At 36.7% G+C, this 26,017-nt stretch overlaps 3 protein-coding genes and 1 long non-coding RNA gene across 4 annotated transcripts; all 4 read left to right on the forward strand.

Annotated features, from left to right (window-relative positions):
* The first annotated feature begins 9,249 nt into the window (after nucleotides 1-9,249).
* On the forward strand, nucleotides 9,250-12,193 carry LOC122660164. The gene is made up of 4 exons (XR_006332635.1): nucleotides 9,250-9,287; nucleotides 9,369-9,451; nucleotides 9,640-9,842; nucleotides 12,120-12,193. It is a non-coding gene; the product is annotated as an uncharacterized LOC122660164 (long non-coding RNA).
* Nucleotides 12,194-15,158: 2,965 nt separating this feature from the next.
* Nucleotides 15,159-17,804, forward strand: LOC122659082. The gene is made up of 3 exons (XM_043854234.1): nucleotides 15,159-15,290; nucleotides 15,389-15,591; nucleotides 17,661-17,804. The coding sequence occupies exons 1-3, from the start codon at nucleotides 15,236-15,238 to the stop codon at nucleotides 17,802-17,804; spliced, it is 402 nt and encodes a 133-aa protein (XP_043710169.1). The 5' UTR covers nucleotides 15,159-15,235.
* A 2,031-nt stretch (nucleotides 17,805-19,835) lies between these two features.
* Nucleotides 19,836-21,224, forward strand: LOC122657899 (RNA-binding protein CP33, chloroplastic). Its single transcript, XM_043852695.1, is given in 4 exon segments — nucleotides 19,836-20,286; nucleotides 20,400-20,498; nucleotides 20,616-20,897; nucleotides 21,016-21,224. Coding segments are annotated over 4 exon segments (924 nt in total). The 5' UTR covers nucleotides 19,836-19,890; the 3' UTR covers nucleotides 21,163-21,224.
* A 2,582-nt stretch (nucleotides 21,225-23,806) lies between these two features.
* Nucleotides 23,807-24,439, forward strand: LOC122659083. Its single transcript, XM_043854235.1, has one exon. It carries the CDS (start codon nucleotides 23,807-23,809, stop codon nucleotides 24,437-24,439), a length of 633 nt encoding a protein of 210 aa, XP_043710170.1.
* The last annotated feature ends 1,578 nt before the right edge of the window (nucleotides 24,440-26,017 follow it).

Consider the following 26,017-nt stretch of genomic DNA (forward strand, 5'->3'; position numbering starts at 1 on the left):
GACCTCCAGCTTCAATGTTGCAGTATATACTGGTTCATCGATTAGAAAGTTATAGCTAAAGTTCCATGAAGGGTTGTCTGGCTTGCCGACCTTCACAGGAGTCTTTATAACATTTTTGGGTGAAATCCAGGCAACCACATAGTAATAATTCTGGAGAGGGAATCTTGAGAAACTGGTGGTGGTGGTGGTGATCTTTGCTCCGTTGATGTCAACCTTCAATATAAACTCTTTGAATTCATCATCTATTTGATCATCTACTCTCACGGCCATCTTGTTCTTGGCGACCATGGAGTACTCCACCTTTTCAGACCCATATTGCTTGAAGATCTCTCTCATCGCGTCTGATACAAATTAAACACAAAAAAGAGAATTATATAATGGTCTTTCAGCTTTAAAATTTGAAGCTACTACTACTTGGGTTCTATTCTATACATAGAAAGAATAATTTGCAATGGAAAGAGATTTTTTTTTTTTTTTTTTTTGATGATAAGATATGGAAAGAGATTCAGTAGATCAGGAAACAGAAATTATTTGGTTGATTTGGGAGTACCAATTTCACCCCAGTTACCTCTTTCGCTGGAATTTGGTTTCTTTATTTTTTTCTCCTTTTCTGTTGTTAAGAGAGAGAGAGAGAGAGAGAGAGAGAGACAGAAGAGAGGAGAGACCGTGAAGGAAAAAAAGAGAGTTCATCTTCAACTTGGGCTTTGAAACGTTATTTATAGGTTTTTTTTTTTAAAACTTCTTAAACCTTGCAGTTTCCCTTCTTATTTCGACTACTTTGGTTTCTCAATTAGTCTCAACTAGGGTTTTCTTTTTATGGTAAAAAAAAAACAGGAAAGAAAAAAGGACAATAACAAGAAGGAAAGATTGGCGAAAATGGAATTATGTGTCCGATGTACGTGAACCCTTCCATATATATATGTAACATGCCAAATTTGTTGGCCTTAAAGCATATGACCTACCATATATAGCTTTAAAGCATATAACCTATCACATGTAAACAAGTCAAATCAAATTAAGAAAAAAAAAAATCATGTTAGGCCAATATAGTCTGTCTTGGTAGGAAGACCACGCAAAATTATCTCCTCCAGTCCCTCTCGGTTAGTTCCCCCAATGCGGCAATGCCTGTAATAAGGGGGTGGACCCCACTCGAATAGAGTATTTGGGCAGGGGTAAGGTGGTCATTGTGCCTCACCTTTATACGGTCATTAAGGGAACTGGGTCGGACAGGGGACTAGAGGAGACAAAGATCCGTAAGACCATCCTCTAATTTTTTAACCATGCCATCCACTTGATCCCTTAATAATTTTTAAATTTCATCTTATAACTAACTCTTGATTTTAGTAAATTAAAACTAGTATTCTTACCCCCCAAAAAATAAAAAATAATAACAAAAAACAAAAAATTAGTATGAAATTTTTTTTTCCCATTATTCTGTATACTGAATAAATTTTGAGAGGCCACTAGGGGGTATTACAAAAAGAAAGGAGAGAGGTATTCACCAACAAGACAGAATAAGATAGTTTCTTCAAGAGTCCGGAATAGTTGGAATAGCACTCCTAAGCCTCCTCCAATCTCACACATGATACAATCAAATCTATTGATGAGTTAGAGATTTTCCTACCCAATTTCTTAGGTTCCTCTCCTATCAAATATGGTACAAAGCAGTTGTAGACAATGAATTTTGTCACTCCATTATATACCCTCACTTGCTTCCAATGATTTGAGTCCAAGACATAGATCAGACTGTGTTCCTGAAAAAATTTATTGTTGATATTTACATCATTGAGAATTAAATTTAAAATACTTTCCGATGATATATTGATCGTAAAAATCTAATGGTCGAATCTCCTAGAACTAATCCTAAAAGCTCTTGAAAAAGGTGATGGCACACAAGGCCCTAGAGGGCCCACCTTTCACCCACTTAGGGGTTGTCACATGGAACCGACAATGGTTGCACTATCCTCTCTCTGGCTTCGTCATACGAAAAGCCGAGAAACCTTGTAGAAGGTCTGAAAACCAGCAGAATCTCGTAAAAATTCAGTGAGAAGTGAAATTTCACAAAAAGTTTGGAAACCCGAAAAAATCTTGATGACACCGTTGTGCTATTTTTAGGTCCCCAAAAGGTATTTTTCTCTCTCCTCCCTTCTTCTATATAGATTATGAATATATAACTATTGCGTATTTGTGCACCAGGGTTTGGATTTTTGTGCCTTAACTGAGCTTTTGCCGATAAAATAATAAATGTTGAGATAAAGATGACCGAAAATCTACTTTTGGCATAATATTTGTGTTGGGTGAAAGAGCGCTTAGTAGAAATCTACGGTCGATTCTACCATTGAGATCGAATATATTGCAAAGATTCATATTCGATCCGATTCTATTGTGCATTCGGGTAACTCGATTGTTTCCCCAGAGAATGATCTCTTTAACTAAGAATATACTATCTTTTTTGGGGTGTGGGAGAAACACAACAATTTTCTAGGCAAGAGATATAACGGATCTAAATCAAAGATACAACACTATAAAACCATAAATTTCACAAAAGAACCATCAACTGACAAGACAAAACAGAGAATTTTTTTTTGAGAGGGAGAAAAAAATGTAAAAAATAGAAGCAAAATCAACTCAGGTTACAGACATGTTCAGAGAAGATACAATGGCAATATGCAAGTGCCACAACAATTACCCTGGAGAACAAAATCCATAAGCCAAATCTGAAAATGAGTAGCTATTCTAAATCCTAATCACCAAATTAAATGTCATATTAAATAATGTAAGATGGTATCAAAATGGTATAAAGAGATGGACGGGCAATGCTTTACACTCAGAGATCCTAATCATCAAATTAAGGCTGTGTTTGGTATGCATTCTTGAAATGCATTATAGGTTGAAGTCGAATTCTTGGATGATCTCGGATGGTAAAAATAGTTGTTTTTACCATTTAAGAATGCGAAATCGATCTAGAATGCGTTTCAAGAATGCATACCAGACATAGCCTAAATGTCATGAAATGGTTTACCGTGTAGGTTGATTCATCCGAAAATATGAAATCGACCTAGAATGCGTTCCAAGAATGCATACCAACCACAGCCTAAATGTCATGAAATGGTTTACCTGATACAATTTTGAGTTTATCAACTTGAATTTTGGAAATTGGTAGGCAAAGCAAATCCATTTAACAAATCCTCTGTTATTACATAAAACAATCCGAATGATGTTATAAATATTAAGATAGAGTTTTAATTAAATTAGTACCTATTAAGTATTTAAGTGAATCATTTAACAAAGAATTTAATTATGCACTTAAGGGAGAACAATAAAAAGGTACAAATCCTGGCAAGGGTGTCAATTTTAGGCCCGCCCCGGCCCGTTTATTAAATGTGACACATTTTGTAATCGGGCAGTCCTGGTGTGGGGTCCTAACCCTTCGGGTGCCTGACTGGACCGATCGATTTAAGGCCCAACCTAGCCCGTTCGGTTCCAACTTGAACCTTAACATTTTTGAGGCCATATATAACACTATGGAAAAGGAGCTGATACCTTCTGTTCCCTTTGGACACCACATATAATTAGGAAAAAATAAACATTTCTCCGTTGTTTTTTGAAGTCAGTCTTGCAACGCAGGGAGAGGGAGGCATTATCATCTTTGAAAGTACTCTTAGAAAACCCACAAGTTTGATAAAGCACAGAAAACAGAAGTGGTGGTGATCGCATCAGCATATAACTGTTCTTGATTCAACCCTTCACCATTAAAATAAGGTGGTCATTAAAAGGACAAAAATGGAGTCGTGTGGATATAGGCATATAGCTATTGAGACGCAAAATGAACGAAATTGTAGCTTGGGTGGAGTCACGAATCCCATATTTGGAAAGGAACGAAATCGGGTGTCACACTACTCAGAAATGACTGCACCGGTTAAAATCTGTTTAGATTTAACCAGGCTCATAGCCTGATTTTGCACCGTTTTAGACCTGATTGTATTACCCGATTATAGCCCGAAGTCCGACCTAACCTGACTGAGACCGACCAGGCCCAGCTTGATTATATAAACGGGTTGTTTCAGGGTGCAGGCTTTTAAGTACTGTGTGGCCCGGCTGAGCTGGACTGGTTGATACCCCTAAATCCTAGACATATAGTTTAAGTAATTTCCAGGGTTATTTATCTATTCTCCCAAAAAAAAGTTTTTTTATTGGTAAAAAAAACATGAATATCACATCTACATGACATCTGATGGGTAAAGGTATTTCTCTACTTTTAATTACCTCTTTTTAAAAAAAAATTATTCCCCGACCCATTTTTCAATCAAATTCTAGTGCAAACTTATTTGATGAGTCAATGTCTGGTGTAGAGTTGTTTTAGCTTGTAGTGCTATTATGGAAGATCTGTGAGTACCATGTATTGAGGTATTGGTATCGGATCGGCATGGTATCGACTGAGGCTGATATCAATCTTGGGATGGGGATTGGTATTGGCTGTCAGATCGGTATCGATCGATCCATATCACATGTACTTTGATATTTTTGAGGCTTTTTTCATCAAAAAATCCACAAAAAATGTTTTGTAATACGGATCTAAATCGGTGTGGTTTTGAATATTGGTATGGTTTCAGTTTGGTATGCTGCACATATACCCCATACCGATACCATATTGAATATCGATTCGGCATAGGTATCTCATACCAATACCGTATCAAATTGATACGGTATTAATTGATACAAATTAAAATAGGTATTCAATATGGTATCAGTATGATGGGATGTATTTTCAATATTATCTTCATATTAATATCATATCGAATATCAACTTGGTACAAGTATCTCATATCGATACTGTACGATGCGGTTCAATATAGATAATATTCGGTACGAAAACGGTTTCAGTATTGGGTGCTCGGTAACAAGGTTCTAAAACTCGGGTTTCGACCAGCCAGAAAGATCTCGGTTGAAACCTAGGACTTTCTCCAGGCTAACTAGAACCTTGGTTTCGAGGCCTAAAAGTTGCTTTTTTGTCTAGATTCTTGTTGTGCTGCCTATTTTTGACATTTTAAACTCAATTCATGCATTAGTTTCACATAGAGAACAGTAAAAATATTACTTGTGGTTATGAACCAAGTTTGATACTGTATATTGTTCTAGGACATGGTATCGAATAAGGTTTGATCGGAACATAATTCTTTCAATATAAATGAGATTTAAGCAATCTTGGATTTGTTAAAAAGCTTTATTTTGATAGTTGTCAAACAAGTCCAAGATTGCTTAAATCTGATTTATATTGAAGGAGTTATGTACCGGTCAAACTTAATTTAGTGTGCGCAAATGTTGTCAAAATCACTCTAAATGAAAATATTATTATGGATATCAAAACAAATGAATATTTGATCGTATTTTTTTATTTTTAGCAATGTTTTACTATATTACGATTTATGGAATTTTTTTATTTGAGAAAAACCCCAACATTAGAAAGTTAAAAATTGCACCTACCGTCGAAAATCCAGTTTTTGTTATTGAACTGAGGGGCTGACTTTTTTTCCTTTTGAAATTTGATTTTTAACTATTTTTATTGGATTCAAATAGAGGGTATTTACTTCTTTATAAATAATATTTTAAGTAAATGAAATACAAATACAAAAACATTTACTGGTCTGTCCTAGTTTGGAGCCAAGTTTCCTTGAGTTTCCATGGGTATATATGTCGAAACCACCAAAATATGGTCGAAGCTGGTCGAAACCATCGAAACCCGATCGAATCTAGGTATTTTATAAAATCCCCCTTTAACTCATCTCGAAAGCCTGCGAAACCGAGTTAATTCGACAATTTCGACAGGTTTCGTCGAGTTTTTCTTTCATGCTCAGTACACATTGACACCCTTATTTTGTAAACTATTTCTAAGATTTTACATTTTTATTGTATAATGTGTTTCGTATTTCATCCATTATTTCACTAAAATGAAGTATTTTTCAGGTATTTTTTTTTGAAAATTTTAAGATATTTTGATTGATCCCTAAAATTAGTACTTTTCCACTTTTTGGCCAATTCAAGCCTGATACAGGCCGATCCAAATCGGTATCAACGGACACCAATACCGATACTGATACTAATACATCAATCCTTCCTGGTGGATGTAAATAGGTGGCATATTGGGAGGGGATTTTAGGCTTGTAATTTTTTTTGAGTAAATTAATCAGATCTTCTTATACTATGCCTTTATTACAGTTAGCACCCCTGAGTTTACAACAATTACATTCTCTCCTAATTGTCAATCACCTCAATTGTAAATAATGAAATATAAGGGAGGTGATTGAAAATAATGTAAAGTTCAGGGAAGGTCTAACTGTCTGAGTAGTATAATCACCCAGAATAGGGATAAAGTGTAATTGTTGTGGACTCAAGGGTGCAGACTGTAATTAAGGCATAGTACATGAGATATTTGAGTAACTTTTTTTTTTTTGTGGTAAAGTATTTTAGAGCTAAGAGTAATTTAAATTTTTTTTAAGCCTTGGAAGCAAGGAGAGCCCCAAAAAAAAAAGGAAATGTGGGAAATCTTGAACCAGTGGTGAACTTGATAACGCGGATATATATAGTCTTGAGTTACAAGTAACACGGGGTTGCAGTACTCGTCAAGAAACACATGAGAGTAGGGGTGTAAGTTTGGCCTTGTTGGCCTGATCCCGCCCTAGGCCAAACAGGGCCTGGGCTGGATTTTTCAACCCTAAGAGTAGGTTAGGGTTGGAATTTTCAGGCCTGGGTTAGAGTCGGCGGGGCTAGGGTTGAGGCGTCGGGCTGAGTCCGGTCCTATGTTAGGTTATGTTTTACAATTTAGTGTTTACATATTACAATTTTTGTTTAGTATCTAATTATCTATTATTTTAACAAAACAAAATCGAATTATGTATTGAACGAAAGTAATTAAAATTCTAAGATTAGACAAGTTTTTTAACATGAAAGTCTAATAGTCATTTGAGTATGAAACAAATTAATATCCAATCACATGTTTCTCATCTTTTTAATACTAGGAGGATGCAGATGAAAAAACAAAACAAAGTCAATTAGGGTGGCAAAAATTAGGGTCAATCAGGGCCAACTCGGCCTAGCCCAACCTAATCAGGGTCAATCAGGGCTGAGCTGCGTTGGGCTTGGGTTAGGGTTTTAAAAAACCAGACCCAATCTGGCCTGTTTCACCCCTACATGAGAGAGAGAGAGAGAGATTCGCAAACATTTACTAAAGAAATAAAAGGGTAGTCATGTTCTTTCTGGAAGACATTGGGAGAATTGTTTGAAAAATCTGAAGCTTAGTTTATCAGAGATTTCATAATTATTTTCAACTTTTTTTGTGTGTTCTAAGAACCATAATAAAACCCTTTTTTTCAGTTTGACGAATAAAAATGCAAATTGTGGTTAAAATGATTCTAAGACGGGTTTGTAGTCAATTCAAAAAGATAAGCTATAGTGTTTGAATTTAAAACATATCGTTGAGGTTGAGTATGTCTTGTACTTTTAATGGTTACATAAGTATTATATTATATAGGCTTATATTTGTAATTGGGTAAGGTTTTGAGATCAGAGATGATGAGTTGTATTGAAAATTTTTTAGATTTAATGGAAAATCTCTTATTCTCTCATGTGGATGTAAGCATTTGTACTGAACCGCATTAAATTCCTCGTATTACCTGTGATTACTTATTTAATTTCTTTCGTATGGTTGCACATTTGTCCCAAACACATTTTTGTAAGACTTTGCTCAAGTCAAAGCTGAAAACGATTTTATAATGGTTAAAATAAAAAGAAAAGGAAAAAGAGAGTTTTGGTAAGGGTGTCAATCAGTTCGGTTCGGTTCCATACCTTGATGGTGTGATCCAAAATCGAATCGAGATCTGAGTCAATTTTGGAAGTGGAAACCGATTCCAAACCTACTTGGTTCGGTTTGGTTACGATTCTAATTTGGTTTTCAATATGGGTCTAATTCAGTTCTCTAATACGGTTCCATTATACTAAGTTGTCATATTGTTGTTGCCTTGCTGTGTTCTCAAGAAACTTCATTTAAAATGCTTATAAAACCTTAAAGAAATAAAAAATATTAATAAATAAATATGAATCCTAAATGAGTTCTCCACTTTCAGCTTACCCTTCAATAAAGTCAGAGAAACACATCAAAATTATTGTTCCAAAAAGAAAGGTAACAACATTAACATATATATATATAAGGTTTTGGGTTTAAGTGTGGTATTCGGTTCATTTTCTATTCATATCGATGGTTTTTGAACTAAAACAGAAATTAAATCAAACTGAATTAAATGTTCATATACCAGAATCGAAACCAAATCGAATTTATTTAATTGGAGTAATTCGACTCGATTTCAGATTTGATATTCGCTTTCGATTTAGTTTTGACACCCTTAAGTTTTGGGTGACCCTTGGGAGTTGAGATCGAGGGCGAGACAGGTGTGGCAATTGGCATTTTAAAACAATACCATATACAATCTTTCTTTGCATTTTCCTTGAGGCAAAGGTAGCAATAGCGGTGCACAAGCAAGCAAGGTTTAAAGTATAAAAGTGACCAATCCGAAATTGCTGCTTCTCTTAGCGTACTCGGAACCTTTGTATACAATATTTAGATTTTTTTATTTTTTAAGGTATAGAAGAGTATACAATATTTAGACTCTAAAGCTTAGCTTTGGACACCAGCAATGGAACACGTCATCCAACCTCAAGTTGCTTCACGGCTTCTTCCACTAACTCTCCTTTTATATATATATATATTTCATTTTAATTTTAGAAGCTATATATCCAATTCCAGGCATAAACTTCTGTTTGCTTTATTGTCTCCAATTTCCCTGCAAATCTATATTCTTGAAGAACTATTGATGGTAGAGTCTTCGCCGGACGAGTTTATTACTCCATCAACAACTGTTCCAGAAATGTCTTCTATTAGAAGATCTATCAATTTTTACAACCTTCGTAGTGTTCTTCAACTGGTCTCTCATCGTTTTCGCAATCCATCATCTCCTTACCACTTCGCAAATGCTTCCACTTCTAAACACACCTATGGTTCTTCTATTAATCATCCAGGCTTGCGATTTTTTACCGTTAATTCTCGTGGAATTCATAGTGAACCAGGATCATCACCACCAATGATGTAAGGAAATTTTTGATTAATTAGTACTTTTTATTATGTTTTCTTTGATTTTGAATCTCATTCTTCATATGACGTGTAGGGGAAAGAATGAAGAACCGGTGGCTCCTCCTCCTCCTCCTCCTTCACCGGCCAAACCCACCTTCCCATCTTGGTAATTGCGTGAGCTATCATTAATCTTAGTTTTATCTCAATTATTGGGTCTTGTACGCTACTAATTATGTGTTTTTTGTAGGGTAAAATGGGTTCTTGGATCGATCTTTACAGTCTTTCTACCATTTTTGAAGAAAAAATGGGATAGATTGAAGACCATAGAAGGTAATTAAAAACAAAAAAAAGCCGATTTTGATAATTAAGGCAGCGTGAGACTTGCGTGTTTTTGTGGAAGTCATGGTTACTTGTAGTTTAATTAATCATCAATTAATTAAGGGTTTAATTTGCTTTGTTTTTCAAATTTTAAATTTAATAAGATTTTCATTAAGAAAAACAAAAAAATGTAATTTTAGGTGCGGTGGAAGTGGCGGCAGAGAAGGTAGAAGAGGTAGCAGAGGTTGTAGAGAAGCTGGCGGACGAGGCTGAGAAGGTATCGGAAGCGGTGGCTAATAGCATTCCGGAGGATGGGCCGCTTAAGGAAGCTGCCCAGTTTGCTGAACTTGTCACCAAAGAAGTTGCCAAGGAAGCCCATGTAACCGAGGAAATCATCCACACGGTATCTTATTTCTCCTTTTCCTTTTTTCCTTTTCTAGTTTATACACTTCTCTCTCTATTACCAATTTTTTTTTCAAAATTTTATGTTAATGTTTGTTGTCTTCCAAATTTTATATACTTGAGTTATCTACGACATTATTAATTAATTAACTCTTAATTTATTTCAACCTAACCCAATGTTTGAAGAACCAAAGTACTTCTAGAATTCATTTTTGTCTATAGAATAGAGTCAATGAAAAATCAAAGGTAAAGCTCATTCCTTGTGGTCTAGCTACATGGTTTGAGAATGGCTATAGATTTTAAAATGTCTTTATCATGATCCAACCATGAGTCCACGGGCGAAAATTTGAGAGTACCCACATCATAGCTGGAGTTCAAGGTCCCCCTCCCCCTTTTTTAACTACTTATTGACTCAAGTATGGTTGGTTATCTGAGGCTTAAGGGGTGGATCGAGTCTCATATATAAAATGCCAAAAAAAAAATTTAATTTTTTGTTTGGAAAAAATATCTCTACTTGATGTTGTTTTTCAGTTCGGTATCTTTGCACGTACCAACAGGTTAACGTATATGTGAGAGCCAATCACATTTTAAGTTTGTTTCCATAAAAACCCCTCCTCCCCTTGTAAATGGAAAACAAATAGGATAGGTGGTTGGCTCTCACATGTACGTTCACTTATTGGTGCGTGCTGATGATCCATTCCCGCTGTTTCCTATGCCCTCTTACAACGCATTGTGAGATAATACCTCTACCCCTTAGGTAGATACCCAAACGTGCTCACCCATTGGCCCAGCAACTTGTGTAGAGGCTATGCAACCAAGTAGAGATCTCTTGCACTCTTTCTTTATGCTTTTGGCCAATCAACGAATTCAAGGGAGAAATACTATTTTTATAGCTTTTATTTTTTGCAGGAACAAATTGCCAAAACCATATCAAAACTAGTATCATTATGCCATCTTAAATTGTCTATTATGTCTCTAATTTATGCATATATTGTTAATAGTATCATCTAATCATGAGTTAATTTTAGTTTAAAAACTCTAAGTTTGAGAGAGATTATACATGTTTGAATCCCACATGTATTTCCTTGATATATGGTATATACATATTGCTAAGCTTGGTAGAATCGCAATTTGGTCATCAACACCCAAACTCCTAAAAAGTATTATTGAAATATTTTAATAACAAATTATTTAGTGGAAGAAAACTAATCCCTCTAATAATCTAATGAATTATACCTTTCATGACCACTAGTCTAGTATTTCTTCTTTTTGTGACCATAAGAATATGATCGCTTTGGGTCCTTAGTTGCATTTTGGGTTTTAGATTTGATAGTGACTTTGTTAAGTTCTATATGCTTGATGGATTGCAATTGGCCTTGTGTGGGCTTTTGGTAGTACCTCGATTACACTCTTTTATCTGCCACATGGCAAGTTAGATGAACTTACACTTTTTTTGACAATTAAACCCTAGGGTCCCTTACTCACATGTCATGTTTCAATCTAAACGAATTTTGCCAAATGACAAATCAAAGCATTAAAATAAAAATCAAAATAGATCTAGTACATGGTACCAATAGGTATTCATGGACATACACAATGATGCTTGCTAATACATGGGAGTGAGGATATATGCCCAAGGTTGAGGTTAGGGGTCTATAGCTTTTTGTTTGAAATATACTTTTGGATTGATATCTTTTTGTTTCCTTTTTTTTTTTTTTTTTTTTTTAATACAAATGATCTTTTAATGGAAAAAAATTAGACTAAGAAACTTGACATGTGGCTAATCCAAATCGTGTTTTGTTTATCCAACATAAAAATGGCAACATCAATTTCCACGTGGCACAAATAGATGCACTAGACCAAATATTCTTCCTATACCTGCTAGTTGATTGGGGTGGAGGGGGGTTGTTTCCTTTAAATTAATAATGTAAGACTTTTTTAGGGTTTTAAATGAAAATTTTGTTTAAAAAAAAAAGAGAGGGGTTTGGGTAGAAATGAAAGATCATTTTGGAATAAACAAAAAAAGAGAAAAGAACTAAAAAAATATTAAACCATATTAATGAACAGGTTGACCCTCAATTCTTGGGACATAATTTTTTTAATTAAAAAGGGAGGACGTGACAACCACATTGTTCTGAAAGATCATTAAATTAAATTAGCTATATATTCTTCCAAAATTTACTTAATAATTTGCAAATATGGAATTAAATAATGACTTAGATAACCCTAATCATTATTCCTATGAGATGGTGATGCTAATTTATTCATGTAATTGCAGGTGGAGGTATTGAAAGAAGAGGTGGAGTCACTACTTGATCCTCTTGGAACTAAGGGGAAGGATGCACAAGGACATAAATAGCTATTAAGGCACAGTCCTATATATATGCTTGTTCTAGATTTTTCTTTTTCCCTTTTGGATTTTTCTTTTACCCCAATGTAAATACAATAAGCCTAATCTTTCTGGGGGGATATACCTTATGAAATTGATTATATAGTCATTTATTTGTTTATGTATCCAATTTTTGGCCAATCCAACACCTCTCAGAATTTGGCCAATCCACATCTCATGACATAACTATGTCATGTCAACTACAAATTATGAAGAAATATTTAAAAAAAAAACAAAGAAAAATATTTTTTAAAATTTATAAGACTTCTTGCCACATGATAGACTGAATAAAGCGCTGAAATTTAGGTTAAGCAGATTCCAAAAATCCTTGCTTGCATGGTACGTTTCAGCTAAAATAGTGTCCGTCAAATAAGGAAATAAAACTATGAAAATATAAGAGAATATGCCAATACATGATAGGTAGATGTTTTATTAAATTTGAGCACCCATTTCAATATTGAAGTTACTTATTGATAATTTCAGCCATTTACACAAAACGCCAAAAGATTGTTTCTTGGTTCTTATGCATTTTTTTCAAACCTTTATATAGTACATTATAAAAAGGATCGAGTTTCTCTCCACCTATGGTGAATGGGATCCCATTCACCAAGGAGTGGGAGAGGCTTGGAATGGGTATCGAAAGGTTATTTTGGAACATATTAAAACCTTAGGATGATGGGTGATCCGTCATCCTTTATGGGTGGAGGGAAACTTAGTCCTAAGCTTTATTTCTTTCTTCATGGATATGCATTTGGGCTGAAGCAACTGTTAAAAATATCTTTATCGGATCGATCAAATGGCTCATTCCAACCCGATTCCTCTTCGGATCCCAAGTTTAAAATCCTTCGCTGAAGCTTAGCACAATAGTAGACACTTACGCTAACAAAAGGTTCATAAAAAATTTAGTGCCAGGTGATTTGGTATATATCTTGTGGATGATGCAATCTCAGAACAACTTGTTGAAGCATTGGGGGCTAAAGGAGCACGCCCTATGGAGATCAGCATGTATTCAGGCCTGCGCCACCAAGAAGGCCAGGGAGATGGACCGGACAGCCGAGCCAATCCGAGCTCAACTTGGTCCACATCAGCAGCCCAAGCCCAGGGCCAGCTCGTCTAAGATTCTCACCTCCGTTCCCACGCCCCTAGCGGAGGCCGACTCGGTGTTTTAGAAGGCTGAAACTGATAGCAAGAGAATCCCTCCTTTCCTCCTCAATCGATCGAATTTGGATTCTCTACCCACATGGGGGGTCACGCACATGGAGGATTTGGGATCCACCTCTATCCCCTCTAGTGCACGGGACTCACATTCTATGGACGATGAAATCCATGTAAGATGAATTTCTTGTGGAGAGTTGATCCCAATTTCAACCGATCGAGTTTGGATTCTCTACCCACATGGGGTTGCATCCCACATGGATCTTACTGTCCATAGCATGTGGGATCCACTTCTAGTGCACCGGACTCACACTCTATGAACGATGAAATCCATGTAAGATGATAGTGATGTGGGGAGTTGTTCCCAACTCCAACCGGTCTCTTGCTTTGGCACTTTTCTTTTTTGGGAATTTAGGTACACATCACACACAGCTGGCCATTTTTCTTTGAAAGGATCTTAAATGGAGGATCATCACCACATTTGCCAAAGAAGGACAGGCAACCCTTCCTAATTTTGTCTTTTTATTTAGCAAATAATGTGCAAAGGAATAACCCGTAATCGGTTAGGGTTACCCTGCTTGCTTTGGATTAAAATCTTCTTTAATTATTTCGTTGAATTATGCGGTACAGTTTGGGGTTAAGTTCGACACGTGAAAGATGCTTTATCCAACGTTGAGAGATCGATTCTCTTTCCATTGTCTTTTAAGTTTTTAATCTCACCCGTTAGATTAGCACTAGTAGGACTTGAGATTTGGGGTTTCTTTTGGTTTATTTCTTGAGCTATTTATATGTATTGTTCTCAGCAGCTACAGAATATTAGAGTATGTGAAAATTTTGATTTTGCTTCTACCAAAAACAAACAAATTTTTTTTTTGATTTTTCTACTCTATAGATCAATACAATACAAAGAAATTTAAGGGACCACATTCGGTATTAGTCATCAACAAGGGAAAGCCAATTATTTAGTTAAGCCTAAAACGCGTTCTTCCTTGAATATCCCAAAGAGTTTCTCTCAGTAATAAAATCAGGAACTTTCTCTCAAGAATTTATCCAACTCTCTGTTTCTGTTTCTTCTTCTCTATTCATTCTTGCAGGAATTTGAATGTTCCAGTCCCTCTCTTATCATCTACGGAAACCATTACCATTCCCTGTGAAAGGAAAGAATCAAAACTGAGAAGGCGTAACAAAACAATATTAGTACTTAGACCAAAAATGTTCTTCTTTCCTCCTCCTCTTTAGTCATTAAAAAATCTTACAAAACCTCTGTTCTTGATTTTTCAATTGGAGATGATTTGAGGAGTTTTCATTACTGTGTTTTTAGCATCAATTAATCAATCATCTACGACGCTTCTCATCATATGCCATATATGTCTACCTTTATTAGATCGATCATTTCTTATGAGTTCTTGAGCTGCCCTCCTCGTCCTCTCAGCAGCAATCACAGCAGATCGCAATCTTCACATCGGCTTTTAGCAATTTCTACTTCTAAATCTAAGAATGGATGTCGTTTCCCGGCTAATAATCGAGGGCTGTTGCTGCTCAGCATCATCAGACCTGGCTCAGAGAGTAAAAGCAGTGCAAATATGTAATTTTCTTTGAAACCCGTTATTAATAATCCTTATTAGTTTCATTAATCAAGATTAGCTTCTTAATCTCTAAACAACTTCTTGTAGGGATATGGCTGTCTACTGTGCTCCACTACCACCCATTCCACCTTCAAGTCCTTGGTAATTAAATCATCTTCTACAAATATTATTTTTTTCTTAATCTCTCTTTAGATTCTGATTTTAATTTACAGTTCATGATCATATATATCATTCAGGAAAAGCTATGTTTTGGGGGTATTGATAATGGCAATTTTACCCTTCTGCAAGCAAAAATGGAAATATTTATTACCAATTAAAAGTAAGGATCAAGAAACGTACCCATTGTTTTTCTCAATGAGATCTGGAAATTAAAAAGAATTAATCTGGTGGTATTGAAAATTAATTTTTGTTGTGTAGGAGAGGTGGATGAGGCTCTAGAAGAGGCTGAAACAGTAGCAGATGTTGTGGAGAAGGTGGCAGAGGGAGTGGAGAAGGTAGCTGATAAGATTGAAGATGAGATTGCAAAAGGAGGAAAGGTTAGTGATGCAATCCGTATTGTTGAAGAAATAGCAAAACAAGCAGCTAAGGATGCAGAAGTAGCAGAAGAGATCATTCAAAAGGTACCATTAAGTTCACTATTTCTTACTTCATGCCTTAGAAATTTTTTCTTTTTTTGGGGGGAAAAAGAACTCTGTCTCAGAGTGTGGCCTACGCCAGCAATCCCATGAGTCTTATCTCTCTCCTCTCCATATGAAAAGACACTTCTACCCGTTTCTTTTGAGGAGGAGACAAATAGACACATGAGAGTATTGGTGTAGGAATTTTTATCCGCTGCTGTAATTGCAGCGATGCTATGCACATCGTGCGGTGCAGCAGCGGCCATGTGTGCTCAGCAACCCCCACTGTGCACACATGACCGCTGTTGCACCGCATGATACGCATAGCAGCCCTGCTGTAATTGCAGCGGATAAAAGTCCACTAGCGTAGGCTACACTCCTAGACGAAAACTATTTCCATTTTTTCTTTTTTCCGGTTTTTAACAAGTTGGTTGGATTTGTTTTTATTTATTATTTAAAAAAAAAAAAGGAGAAGCATGGAGCACACCCAAGTTTTTAATCAAACATTTTGCACGGATAGTCTATTATGGTGCGGTGCTATGTTCATTAAATGATTTTAAGGTTCGTTTTTTTATTAAAAAACACCAAACAATACAGAGTCGACTTTCCTTGGGGGAATGAGTTGGTCTCACATCATGATTCTTACGAACTACATAACCACATGAATAACTTGTTTTGACACATGGACATGTTGTCATTCTAATCATGGAACAGATGAGAAGCTAATTGGATAAACTATGGTCTCAATCCTCAAAAAGATTCTGTCCATCACCCTGCCCGGGCTGCATGTGCAGCATCAGATTCGATGAGGCATGAAAAGATCGTCTCACCCTTGTTTGGCAAGGCGTTCGGACAGGTGTGAGGCGGTCTTTTTATGTCTCACTGTGTCCGGCGCTGCACATGCAGCCCAGGCAGGATACTGGACAGGAGCGGAGTCCATTTTAAATAAAAAAATACTTGTTTTTTTTTTATGATTTTTTAAAAATTATTACGACATTGAGACATCAAATTATTCTGAAAATTTAACCTATGATTAAATAATCATATGGAAAATATATCTAGAGATTTTAGACTCCATTAAGCATTTCGCGAGACAAAAAATAACTATTAGTGTGGTTATGATTTCTCACACTTTCATTGTAAGAACCCACAACAAAAAATAAACACAAGACGAAAAAAAGGGTGAAAATATCTTTAGAAGAAGACGTGACCTCCATACAAGACTTGGACTTTGGAGTCGAGTTTCCTTTTTGGAGTAAAAAAAAATTTTGGGGGAGGGGGAGCTTAATTGCAAGTTTTGCTTTCAAGGATGTTGATTGAAATGAAGATTTTTAGATATCTACTTCATTTTCAATTAAATATTTTGGTCTAATTTTTAATGAATATTTATATATTTTTACAAATAATTAATATGTATCTATAAATTGATTTGTATACCTCAGAAATATATTTGGCCTAGTGTCATGCCAGTATGTGGAAGATCTAATAAAAAATCCCTCCAACAACCATTTGAATTTATTTTTTAACATGAAATAAAACAAAATATTCTACTATAATAGTATAATCCCATATAATTTTAGTTTGAGAACCGAAGTTGAATTTTTACCATAAATTTTAAAACTTAAATGAAATTAATGACCAAGGGAAAAGCTGGTTCTTGAAAAATATTATCAAATTTGCATGCATGGTGTGAGATGTGTGCCTTATATGACTAAGGTTTAAAGTGTAAACCTTAATATATTTTAGGATAGAGGTTTCTTACAACGCAAGAGTGGGAATGAGAGGCTGAGAGTTGGATTCGTTCAGTAGGGCACCCACATTTTGTCTGAGGAGAGAGAGAGAGAGAGTGTGTGTGTGTGTTAGTGTGGCTCCATGGCTCATTATGTGACAAGGCATGAAAATGAATTCCTACTCTGATATCATGGGGATCGTTTCCCTAATTTTATGTTTCACAATCTAAGCCTCACATGCCTTTCAAAGTCTTACTAAATGTACACACAAAAACTAGCTAGTTGCAACTTACTTTTTACATTTATGGTCTAGTAGTAAAACTTTAGCTTTTGCATATGCAGGTGGAAGAGGTAGAGCATGAGGTGGAGAAAGACATAGAGTCAGTCGTAGAGCATGAGTTGAAGAAAGGCATAGAGTCAATTGTGCCTACCAACAATAAAGAGAATGTGGTTTCCAAAGAAAACATCAACAAAAGTAAATTGTGAAACCCTAATGTGTTCAATTGAAAATTAGTGGGTGAATTATTCGATACAACTCGATAAACTACTTGTTTAGCGAGAACATCCAAGTTAGAGAGTTGTCAAATTGTGACAAGTCGAAATCCAAGGCTTGGTAATTGTTTTGTAAAGTATTTGCAAAATATAGATTATTTTATTATATTAAATAAAATATATTTGAAAAGTGTTTTCAAATGTTTTTGTACCCAGTCACATGTCTTGATATTATCATATTTATGTACAATGGATTTATTACATGGAGGTGATTTTATTCCTTGTTTTACTATATCCATTGCGGGTGTTAGTGATGTGGGAGAGAAATTATAATGAAAATTTCTCTCATTGGGGATTTTCAAGTTACACATTTTGAATGTCGTTCTTTAGCGTAATTAAAGACAACTTAATGGTTACTCTTTAGGATTACACCACTTGGAGCGATTTAGTCCATTAAATTGTAATCTCTTAACTTAGTTTTTTCTATTTAAAAGAAGTTTCATTGAACCCTAATTGTACTGAACATTATTGCACAACACAAAAAGAAAAGAAAAATGAAGAGAGAAGAAGAGTCTTCTTACTCTTCAAGAAAGGGCTTTCGCCATTGGAGGTGGTGCAGTCGACGAAGATCATGACATTGTGCTACATGCTTTTGGATGAGCAGACCACTTGTGTGTTCTAATTAACCTAACAAATCCTATTAGGATTTGTTATTGCATGTGTTCATCGAGATCATTGGCCATAAAAATTTTGTACTAGATATTGTATCAAATCGCTTCCGCCGAGTATCAGAGCCATGTTCATCGATGAATACATGAATCTAATAATTTTTGTGCTATGAAAATTTCTATTTTTAGTAAGGCTATTGTCTCTTTGATCATGTATGTATGTTTTTTCTCTTCTTCTTCTTTTCCTCTTCTTAATTTTCTGTTTCGAACATGTTGACAATCAAAAGAGATGGACACATGTACAATGAACTAGGGTTTCAAAATGTGTTCTCTTCTTATTTTTTTCCTCTTTTTAATTTTCATATATTATTTTGTTGGGAGAATGTTATCTGTGCCACAGCGCAGGCTGCGCCTAGGCACATGGGCCTGCCACTCAGGGGGACAGGGTGGTCATTGTGCCCCCTATTCTATCTATCTTAAGAAACTTGACCGTAGCTAACATAATTTGGGAATTGTTCCTCTTATCTCCAATCGGCATCAACTTCCTACAAGTATTTTTGTGCATCTCCTTCTTCCTCTTGCATCTTAATCTAACTAAAGAGGGGTTCTCTTCATCAACATCGTCATGAAGCCATATTCCTACAAGTATTTGTGTTTCCCCTTTCTCCACAATTTTCCATGTTTGTTTGTCTTTTGTACTCCACCTCTGAAGAGTCCCTCCTTGTACTTGTCATGTAAGTAATACTATTTCATTTTTTCTTGCTTAAAAAAATTAGGAGAGGGATAGGCACACCGCCTATGAGCGGTAAACTAGCAAGTGGCACCAATGGAAGCATGGGATGAGATATCAAACAAGAAACTGAGAAAGGCAGGGGTCATTTCAAAAGAGAAGAGAGTGACAGACACAATGGGCCGAAAAGGTGGGATCTTTATCCCCTCAATTTATCTACCCGTCAATTTCCTCAGTTCCATCCAATAGGGGGCGAAAATACCGAAAATGTGTGTTTGTTGATTTTGAGAATTAAATCCTTCAAGGCTGAGAAGAGCCAGATCGCCCTCAGAACTGGGCCAGGGGCCTAGGACTAGCTCCGGATCGGCCAGCTCCAAACATAAGTCACATAACTGTAGCTGAAGGTATTTTCTCTGTTTCTACTTTCTACCCCCAGCGAGGAGGGTGAATGTCCACGTATGTGATCGTACGTGAACAACTCACAACCTTTCAGATGAATCATTCCCACAGAATAGATTCTATCTGAACGGCTGTGAATCGTTCACATACGCTCACGTACGTGAAGATTCCCTGCACTCCCTCCCAACCCTAAATCAAATTCGAAGAAAATCTGCGCCTTATCCACTCTCTCTCTCTCAAACTCCGACGAAACGAACAAACAGAGAACACTGCGGTGGTGATTATGAGTATGGCGCTTCGTTTTCTCCAGCTTCCATCGACGCTTTCGGCCGAACAACATTTTCCAACGAAGCTCACACTGCATAGATTTTGTCAGATCAAGTTGTCTTCGTTTCTCTTCTTCCCTACCTCCTTAGTCTCTCCTGTTTCAGACATTCTTCCTTTCACAACAGAAACCATAAGTAGAAGAAGAAGAAGAAGCAGCAGCAGCTTTGTTGTCTTTCATATCTCCTCCTCTGCAATTCAAGGGCAGCCTTTGTCTTCTACTACCATAACGACTGAAGCAGGAACAGATAATGAAACCCGAACGAGATTGATTGCTCAGAACATACCCTGAACATGCACTTCCAATGATATCCGAAATCTATTCCAGAAATATGGAACTGTCATAGATGTCGAGGTGAGGACATGAAATTTCCTCCTCTCCGTTTCAACATTTGCCATTTTCTTCATCTTTTTTTCCCCCCCTTTGCTGAATTGTTTTCTTCTTGGTTTGTTGTTTGCTTTATTTAGCTCTCAATGCATGACAAGACCAGAAATAGAGGATTAGCTTTTATCACAATGGGCTCACCGGACGAAGCTATTACAGCTCTCACTAATCTCGACAATTATGTAAGCATATCAATTCGATCCTACAATTTGATGGGTTTGCTCTGCTTTAATCTTTCCCTTTTTTTCCAAATTTCGATTTTGAAATTTCAAGATCTAATTCCTCTTTATCCAATGTAGGAATTTGAGGGACGAGTGATAAAAGTAAACTATTCAAGATCATTGAAGAAAAAACCTTCGGTGAGACCAGAGCCAGTGGTAAAGCATAATGTTTTTGTTGGGAATTTGTCCCAGAAAGTCAGGTCTAGAGATCTTAGAGAGTTCTTTAGTTCCGGAAACTATAATCTTGTCACCGTCGAGGTTATATATAAGAGTAATCCGAGACGGCCAACTGGTTATGGATTTGTTGCCTTCGGTTCCAAGGAAGAGGCAGAGGCTGCTGTTTCTGCATTTAATGGAAAGGTAATTGAATTCTTTTTAAGTTCTTCTGATTGATTCATTTTTTTCTGAAGTTTTGGTTTCTCTTTGGGTGTTTTTTTAAGTCTAGATAAGTGTCTCTAAAGAGTTGGTACTTCTGCAGAAACTGATGGATAGACCGGTGCGTTTGAGCCTCAGCAAAAGAAGTTTGAAAGAAGGATCAGAAGTGGAATCTTCTCAGGCTGAAGAAACGTCAACCCAAGTGAATGGTGATGGAGGAGGGATACCAAACACACCTGAGGAAATATGAGTATGCATCTATTAAGGGCAAACAGCATTTCCCATTTCCCTCTTTCTCTTCCCAGATGGTTTATCAAGCCATATCTGCTCTACTACTTCACACTTCAAAAGTTGCATGGCTCTCACACTTTCTTATTACCCAATTGACCATTAGACTTATAATACCCAGTTTCAGTCTATTTGGTAAGAGTACTAGTGTTGAATTCTTGAGAGCTTAGCAAAGTTTTGGAGTGATAAAACATATTCTGAATTGATTTGGTACCCATAAACAATTGCCAAAACTAAGGAGAGCAAGTGAGCAACACAGAAAAAAAAAACTTATATTAAATGCTAATCCACTTCCTAGGATTAAAGCATGCAACTTGTTTATCATTTACTTACAAAAATTGAATACATTATAAAGTTAGAGAGTAAAACCATTTGTTTGTACTTTTTGTTTGATAAAAGTGGTTTACAGGTACTGCCAAGGATTTGATCCACTGGGTTCCTTTCTACTGTTACCATGGAAAATGTTGTTCACGATCCACCTATCTTAGAAGCATTAGGGGATGTATTTTTCCATTTTCTCAAATCTGATCAATGATATATGGTAGTCACACCTGGATTGGTCATTTGGCAAGTATTTTCACCCCACCTGAATTGGACTGCCCCCCACCCTCGATTGAACTTTTTACCTTACAATTTCATTTTCAGGTCAGGTGTTTAACCAAAGATTCCAAACTCAAAATTTTTTTGAGATACTTTGTATGGTCAGGTAGGAACCTAACAAATAGGTTGTGGAGGAAATGTTTTGTTTTGTTTTGTTAACTACAATAAAAAGTGCCGAGCCAAGAAAACAATGATGTTACTAGAACTTAGAAATGATATTGTCAACCCTTAGTTATTTGGTGAGACTAGTGAAAATAATATGGGAGAGGGTTGGGCATGCAGCTAGCTTTCCTAGAGCTAGAGGCTGTGCCCAATGGAGAGGGTGGGATGGCAGGGCAAATGGATCATTTCAATAGGGTTGGGAGAGACAGACCTAGGCTGGGCACAATGCCCGTGTGCCCAGCCTTTACCCAAATAATATATGGAAAAAAGAATGCTACTTGGTCACGTGGTTCTTGCGCCCAAATGAGCGCATGATAGTACTACCCTACCCCCATGAAAAAAAAAAAAAACATTAATGTTTGATGCCCATGCATGCGCTCTCATTGGCCCCCATGTCCGAAGCGCTACACGTACACACCGTGGTCTCTTGCCCATAATACATATATATATATATATATATATATATATATATATAGGGTGGAGCCTTGTGCACTGGGTACACAAAAGAGAAGGGTGGGCATTCTCTGTGGAGGAGTGTGGCCCATGGCACGGAGGGTGGGATTTTCGCCTTTCACCATGGGCGGAGTAGTCATTGTGCCCCCCACTGTGTCTAGGCTTGGGCGGTACACTCCCCCACAGAAAACTTTTCTCCATATATATATGGGTCCTCCTATATATCACTATGGAGAGTGAAGTAGTTCACTTCACTATTTTCAGTTACCATTTTAAATTGGATGAGTCAGTTAAGGTGGATGGATGGAATTTGTAAATTCACCATAAAAGAATCATGGAGGGAGATAAGTATCTTCCCCATCACCTCACCAGCATTGGAAGACCAGCGTGAGCCCCCATAGCTTCGACTGCAAGAAATATAGTGGTATTTGGCAGGCAGAGGAAGGCAACAGAGGTTGCGATAGGCAAGGGTCAAGAGTTCACAGCGCAATAGTTCCTCTCCTTAATCCTAATATCGGTTGATTGTTCGATTGTGGTTTGGGTGGCCAATAGTGCCACTGCCGGGAGAGGAGGGCATATGGTGGTGGTTGGGGAGTTGAGGGTGCACACACCAAGGCCATTTTATACACAACATGACCTTGGTGTGTGTACCCTCAACTCCCCAACCACCACCATTTTGAGAGAGAGAGTGCAGGGTGGGTTTTGGAACAATTACTTCCTCTCCTCTCCCAAGTTTGGTGGCAAGGGATGGGGCAAGGTAGGGAAGAGGTGGTGCTGCAGGGATGACAGAGCGGGGGAGGGGAGAAATACATACTCTGTACCAAGGCAACCGTGGAAGGGGAAAAGGGAGGGAGCATGAGCCAGAGGTGAGGAGAGTTGGGTAGAGATTTGGTGAAATGTTGGTGGTATGTGTAATTACTATATCTACCCTCAAAATATTGAATAAAATGAGTGAAAAACATGGATAACAAATTCACAGTGAAGCAATCCCCTTCACTCTGTTTCTCTCTCTCTCTCTCTATATATTTTTTTTCCAAAGTGAAGTTCCTTGATTGGGAATCTAACACAGCCACACATTTGACGGATATATAGAGTATTTTATTGGAGTGACAGGCAAGCGAGCAACGGATTCCCTTTCTTACCTAACCCCTTTAGTCTCTTCCTTGAACGGCACAAACTGATTTTCTTCTCAAATCATCTGATGAAGACAAGGATTAAACAAGACCAAAAAAAAAAACCCACCATTATATTTCTTTGGTTTTTAATACACTTGCTTCCCATTCCATTCCTTTCTCTTGATTCATTTCAGTTTTTCATTCCTGAAATTTTGGTTCCAACAAAGATAAAAAGATACATAGATGATGAACCCATTAAGCCCAACCCGACGCTGGATGGCAGATTTCAATGAGAAACACAACTCAAACGGTCCTCAAGAGAAAAAGATTAATGGGTTCAAGCAATGGAGTTTGTTTTCACAATCATCTATCCCCAGAGGCTTCCATGATCACGATTGGATTCAAAAGTTTTGTGTGGCAGAAGAAGAGGAGAAAGAGATGGTTAAGGGTCTAATGCAGAACTGTGATCTCCCTCCGCCACTCAAGCTCTTCCCTATGGGCCAAAGCTCCCTCCAACATGATGAGAAGCTAGCCCTATTGAAAGCGTTGAAGCTATCCCAAATAAGGGCCAGGGAAGCAGAAAAGAAAGCCATTCTACTGGCTGAGGAGAGGGACCGTTTGACTAATAAACTTCAGGAGGAGTCTCTGAGATTATTCGCTCATAGACAGTGGGTGAGACTGCTTGACCTTGAAGTGGTCTTGTTGCGATCGCAGAAGCAACAGTTTCAACAACAGCAATTATGTCATGGAGGATGCTATTACACACAGAAAAGAAGGAAAGTAGAGGCCAGGAAAGAAGACGATATGGGTGGATGGAAACCATGGTTCATGGCTTTGGCCCTGTTTTTGGGATTTGCTAGTCTTGGCATGCTTTTTGGCTACAGAAATTTTTATTGTTTATTTTGGTAGAAACAGAAATTTTTATTGAAAAGGAATAGTCTTTGAAAGGTATATGGGTCAAGTCGAGGTAAGTGCTTCCAGTTGCTAACCCATATTTGTGCAAGTCATCCTTGCGGGTGTTAATGTTTACCGGTTCTGTGTCAGTTGTTAAAACAGATTCAGCAAAAGAGGTTTTATGTCTATAGGTGTATTTATCGCTTGGCACTTTCATCTAACTGTTACTTATCTTTGTTCTCAAAAAAACATTTAATGCTTCTACCAAAAAAAAAAAACATTTAATGCAGTTTTTTCAAGAAGGGTAATTCTATCATTTCATATAAAATTGTAATAAAATATTGCATTAAATGATTTTTAATTTTTTAAAATTCTTTTTAACCCTTTAATACTGTATTAAAACTTTCAATTTTTAAAAACATTTTTTTTAATCTTTACCATAGTTGAAAAATCAGGTTTTGACTCGACTCATCTATCAGAAAAACCTGGTGACTCAGCCTTGTGAAACTCGGTCAAGGCGAATCACATTTGTTAGTGCATGTAATAATCGACCTTACATACATCTTTTTTTTTTTTTTTTTGGTAAAATTAGATACATCTCAATGGCCAGATTTTAATCCTAAGTAAGCAAGGAAATTTGCTCAAACTCTATATAAAGTTTTAGTAAAATTATCAATAGACCATCAATTGAAGATGAATATAAACTGCAAAATAGCATCTTCTGTAATTTTTGTTACTTCCGTTACTCATTTAAGCTGCTGAGAGTGTACCAATGAAATGTTTGCATGATTTTTTTTTTAGATAGGTCCTAGTTTATCCTATTCAATGGTGGGAGGGGAGGTGTGAACCAGGACCTCCTTGTAGCAATGGGCATACACACACCACATGCTACCAAGTGAACTAGGCACTTGTTCACCAAGAAAGTGAAATTTGTTTAAAAAAAATTTATATAATCATGATTGCATAATCTAATTAGAGCTCTCACTACATTTAATAATTATACCTTTCTAATATAGTTTTTATTTTTCTTTTCAAATCCAAGAGATTTGGTTGCCAAGTAAAAGAAAAATTAATTAAAGGAAAATGATTCATGTCTCTAAGAGCGTAGCCTTCACTAGTGCTCTCCTCTCCCTCTCTCTCCCCCTGAAATGACCTATCTGTCCATGAAATGATTCCTTTCCCGGGGTACTCATTGGGTGTTTCCTACCAGCATAGGCTACCGCTCTCTGGAAACATACATAAATTTAAGGGAAAATTACATGATTAGCTACTTTTGGGTTTTCATTTACAAAACTGTCCACCCTATGTTTGAGTTAATAAAAATAGACAAAAACAAGTTAAGGTTTACAAAACTGGACAAAATAGTGTCTCTCCCTCCCACACTTACTTTTTTAGAAATTTTTACCCCTGTCATTGCCTTCTCGCCCAAGCATCCTCCGTTCCCTGCAACCCTACCCTTGTCCCAGCCACCGCCATTCTCTGCTACCCCAAGTAACAGAAAAAAAACAAAAAGAGATTTTTTCAAAGGGGAACTACCGAGGAAGGAAGGAGAGTCACTGTTTTGCCTAGTTTTGTACAACTAAACTTGTTTTT

The sequence above is a fragment of the Telopea speciosissima genome, chromosome 4 (genome assembly GCF_018873765.1).
Source record: "Telopea speciosissima isolate NSW1024214 ecotype Mountain lineage chromosome 4, Tspe_v1, whole genome shotgun sequence".
Classification (NCBI taxonomy): domain Eukaryota; kingdom Viridiplantae; phylum Streptophyta; class Magnoliopsida; order Proteales; family Proteaceae; genus Telopea; species Telopea speciosissima.

Coding starts and splice junctions, on each gene's coding strand:
- LOC122659082 (XM_043854234.1), top strand. CDS start 15,236: ATGGCAATTTTACCCTTCTGCAAGCAAAAATGGAAATATTTATTACCA. Junction 15,291..15,388: donor ATATTTATTACCAATTAAAA/GTAAGGATCAAG, acceptor TTTGTTGTGTAG/GAGAGGTGGATGAGGCTCTA. Junction 15,592..17,660: donor CAGAAGAGATCATTCAAAAG/GTACCATTAAGT, acceptor TTGCATATGCAG/GTGGAAGAGGTAGAGCATGA.
- LOC122659083 (XM_043854235.1), top strand. CDS start 23,807: ATGGCAGATTTCAATGAGAAACACAACTCAAACGGTCCTCAAGAGAAA.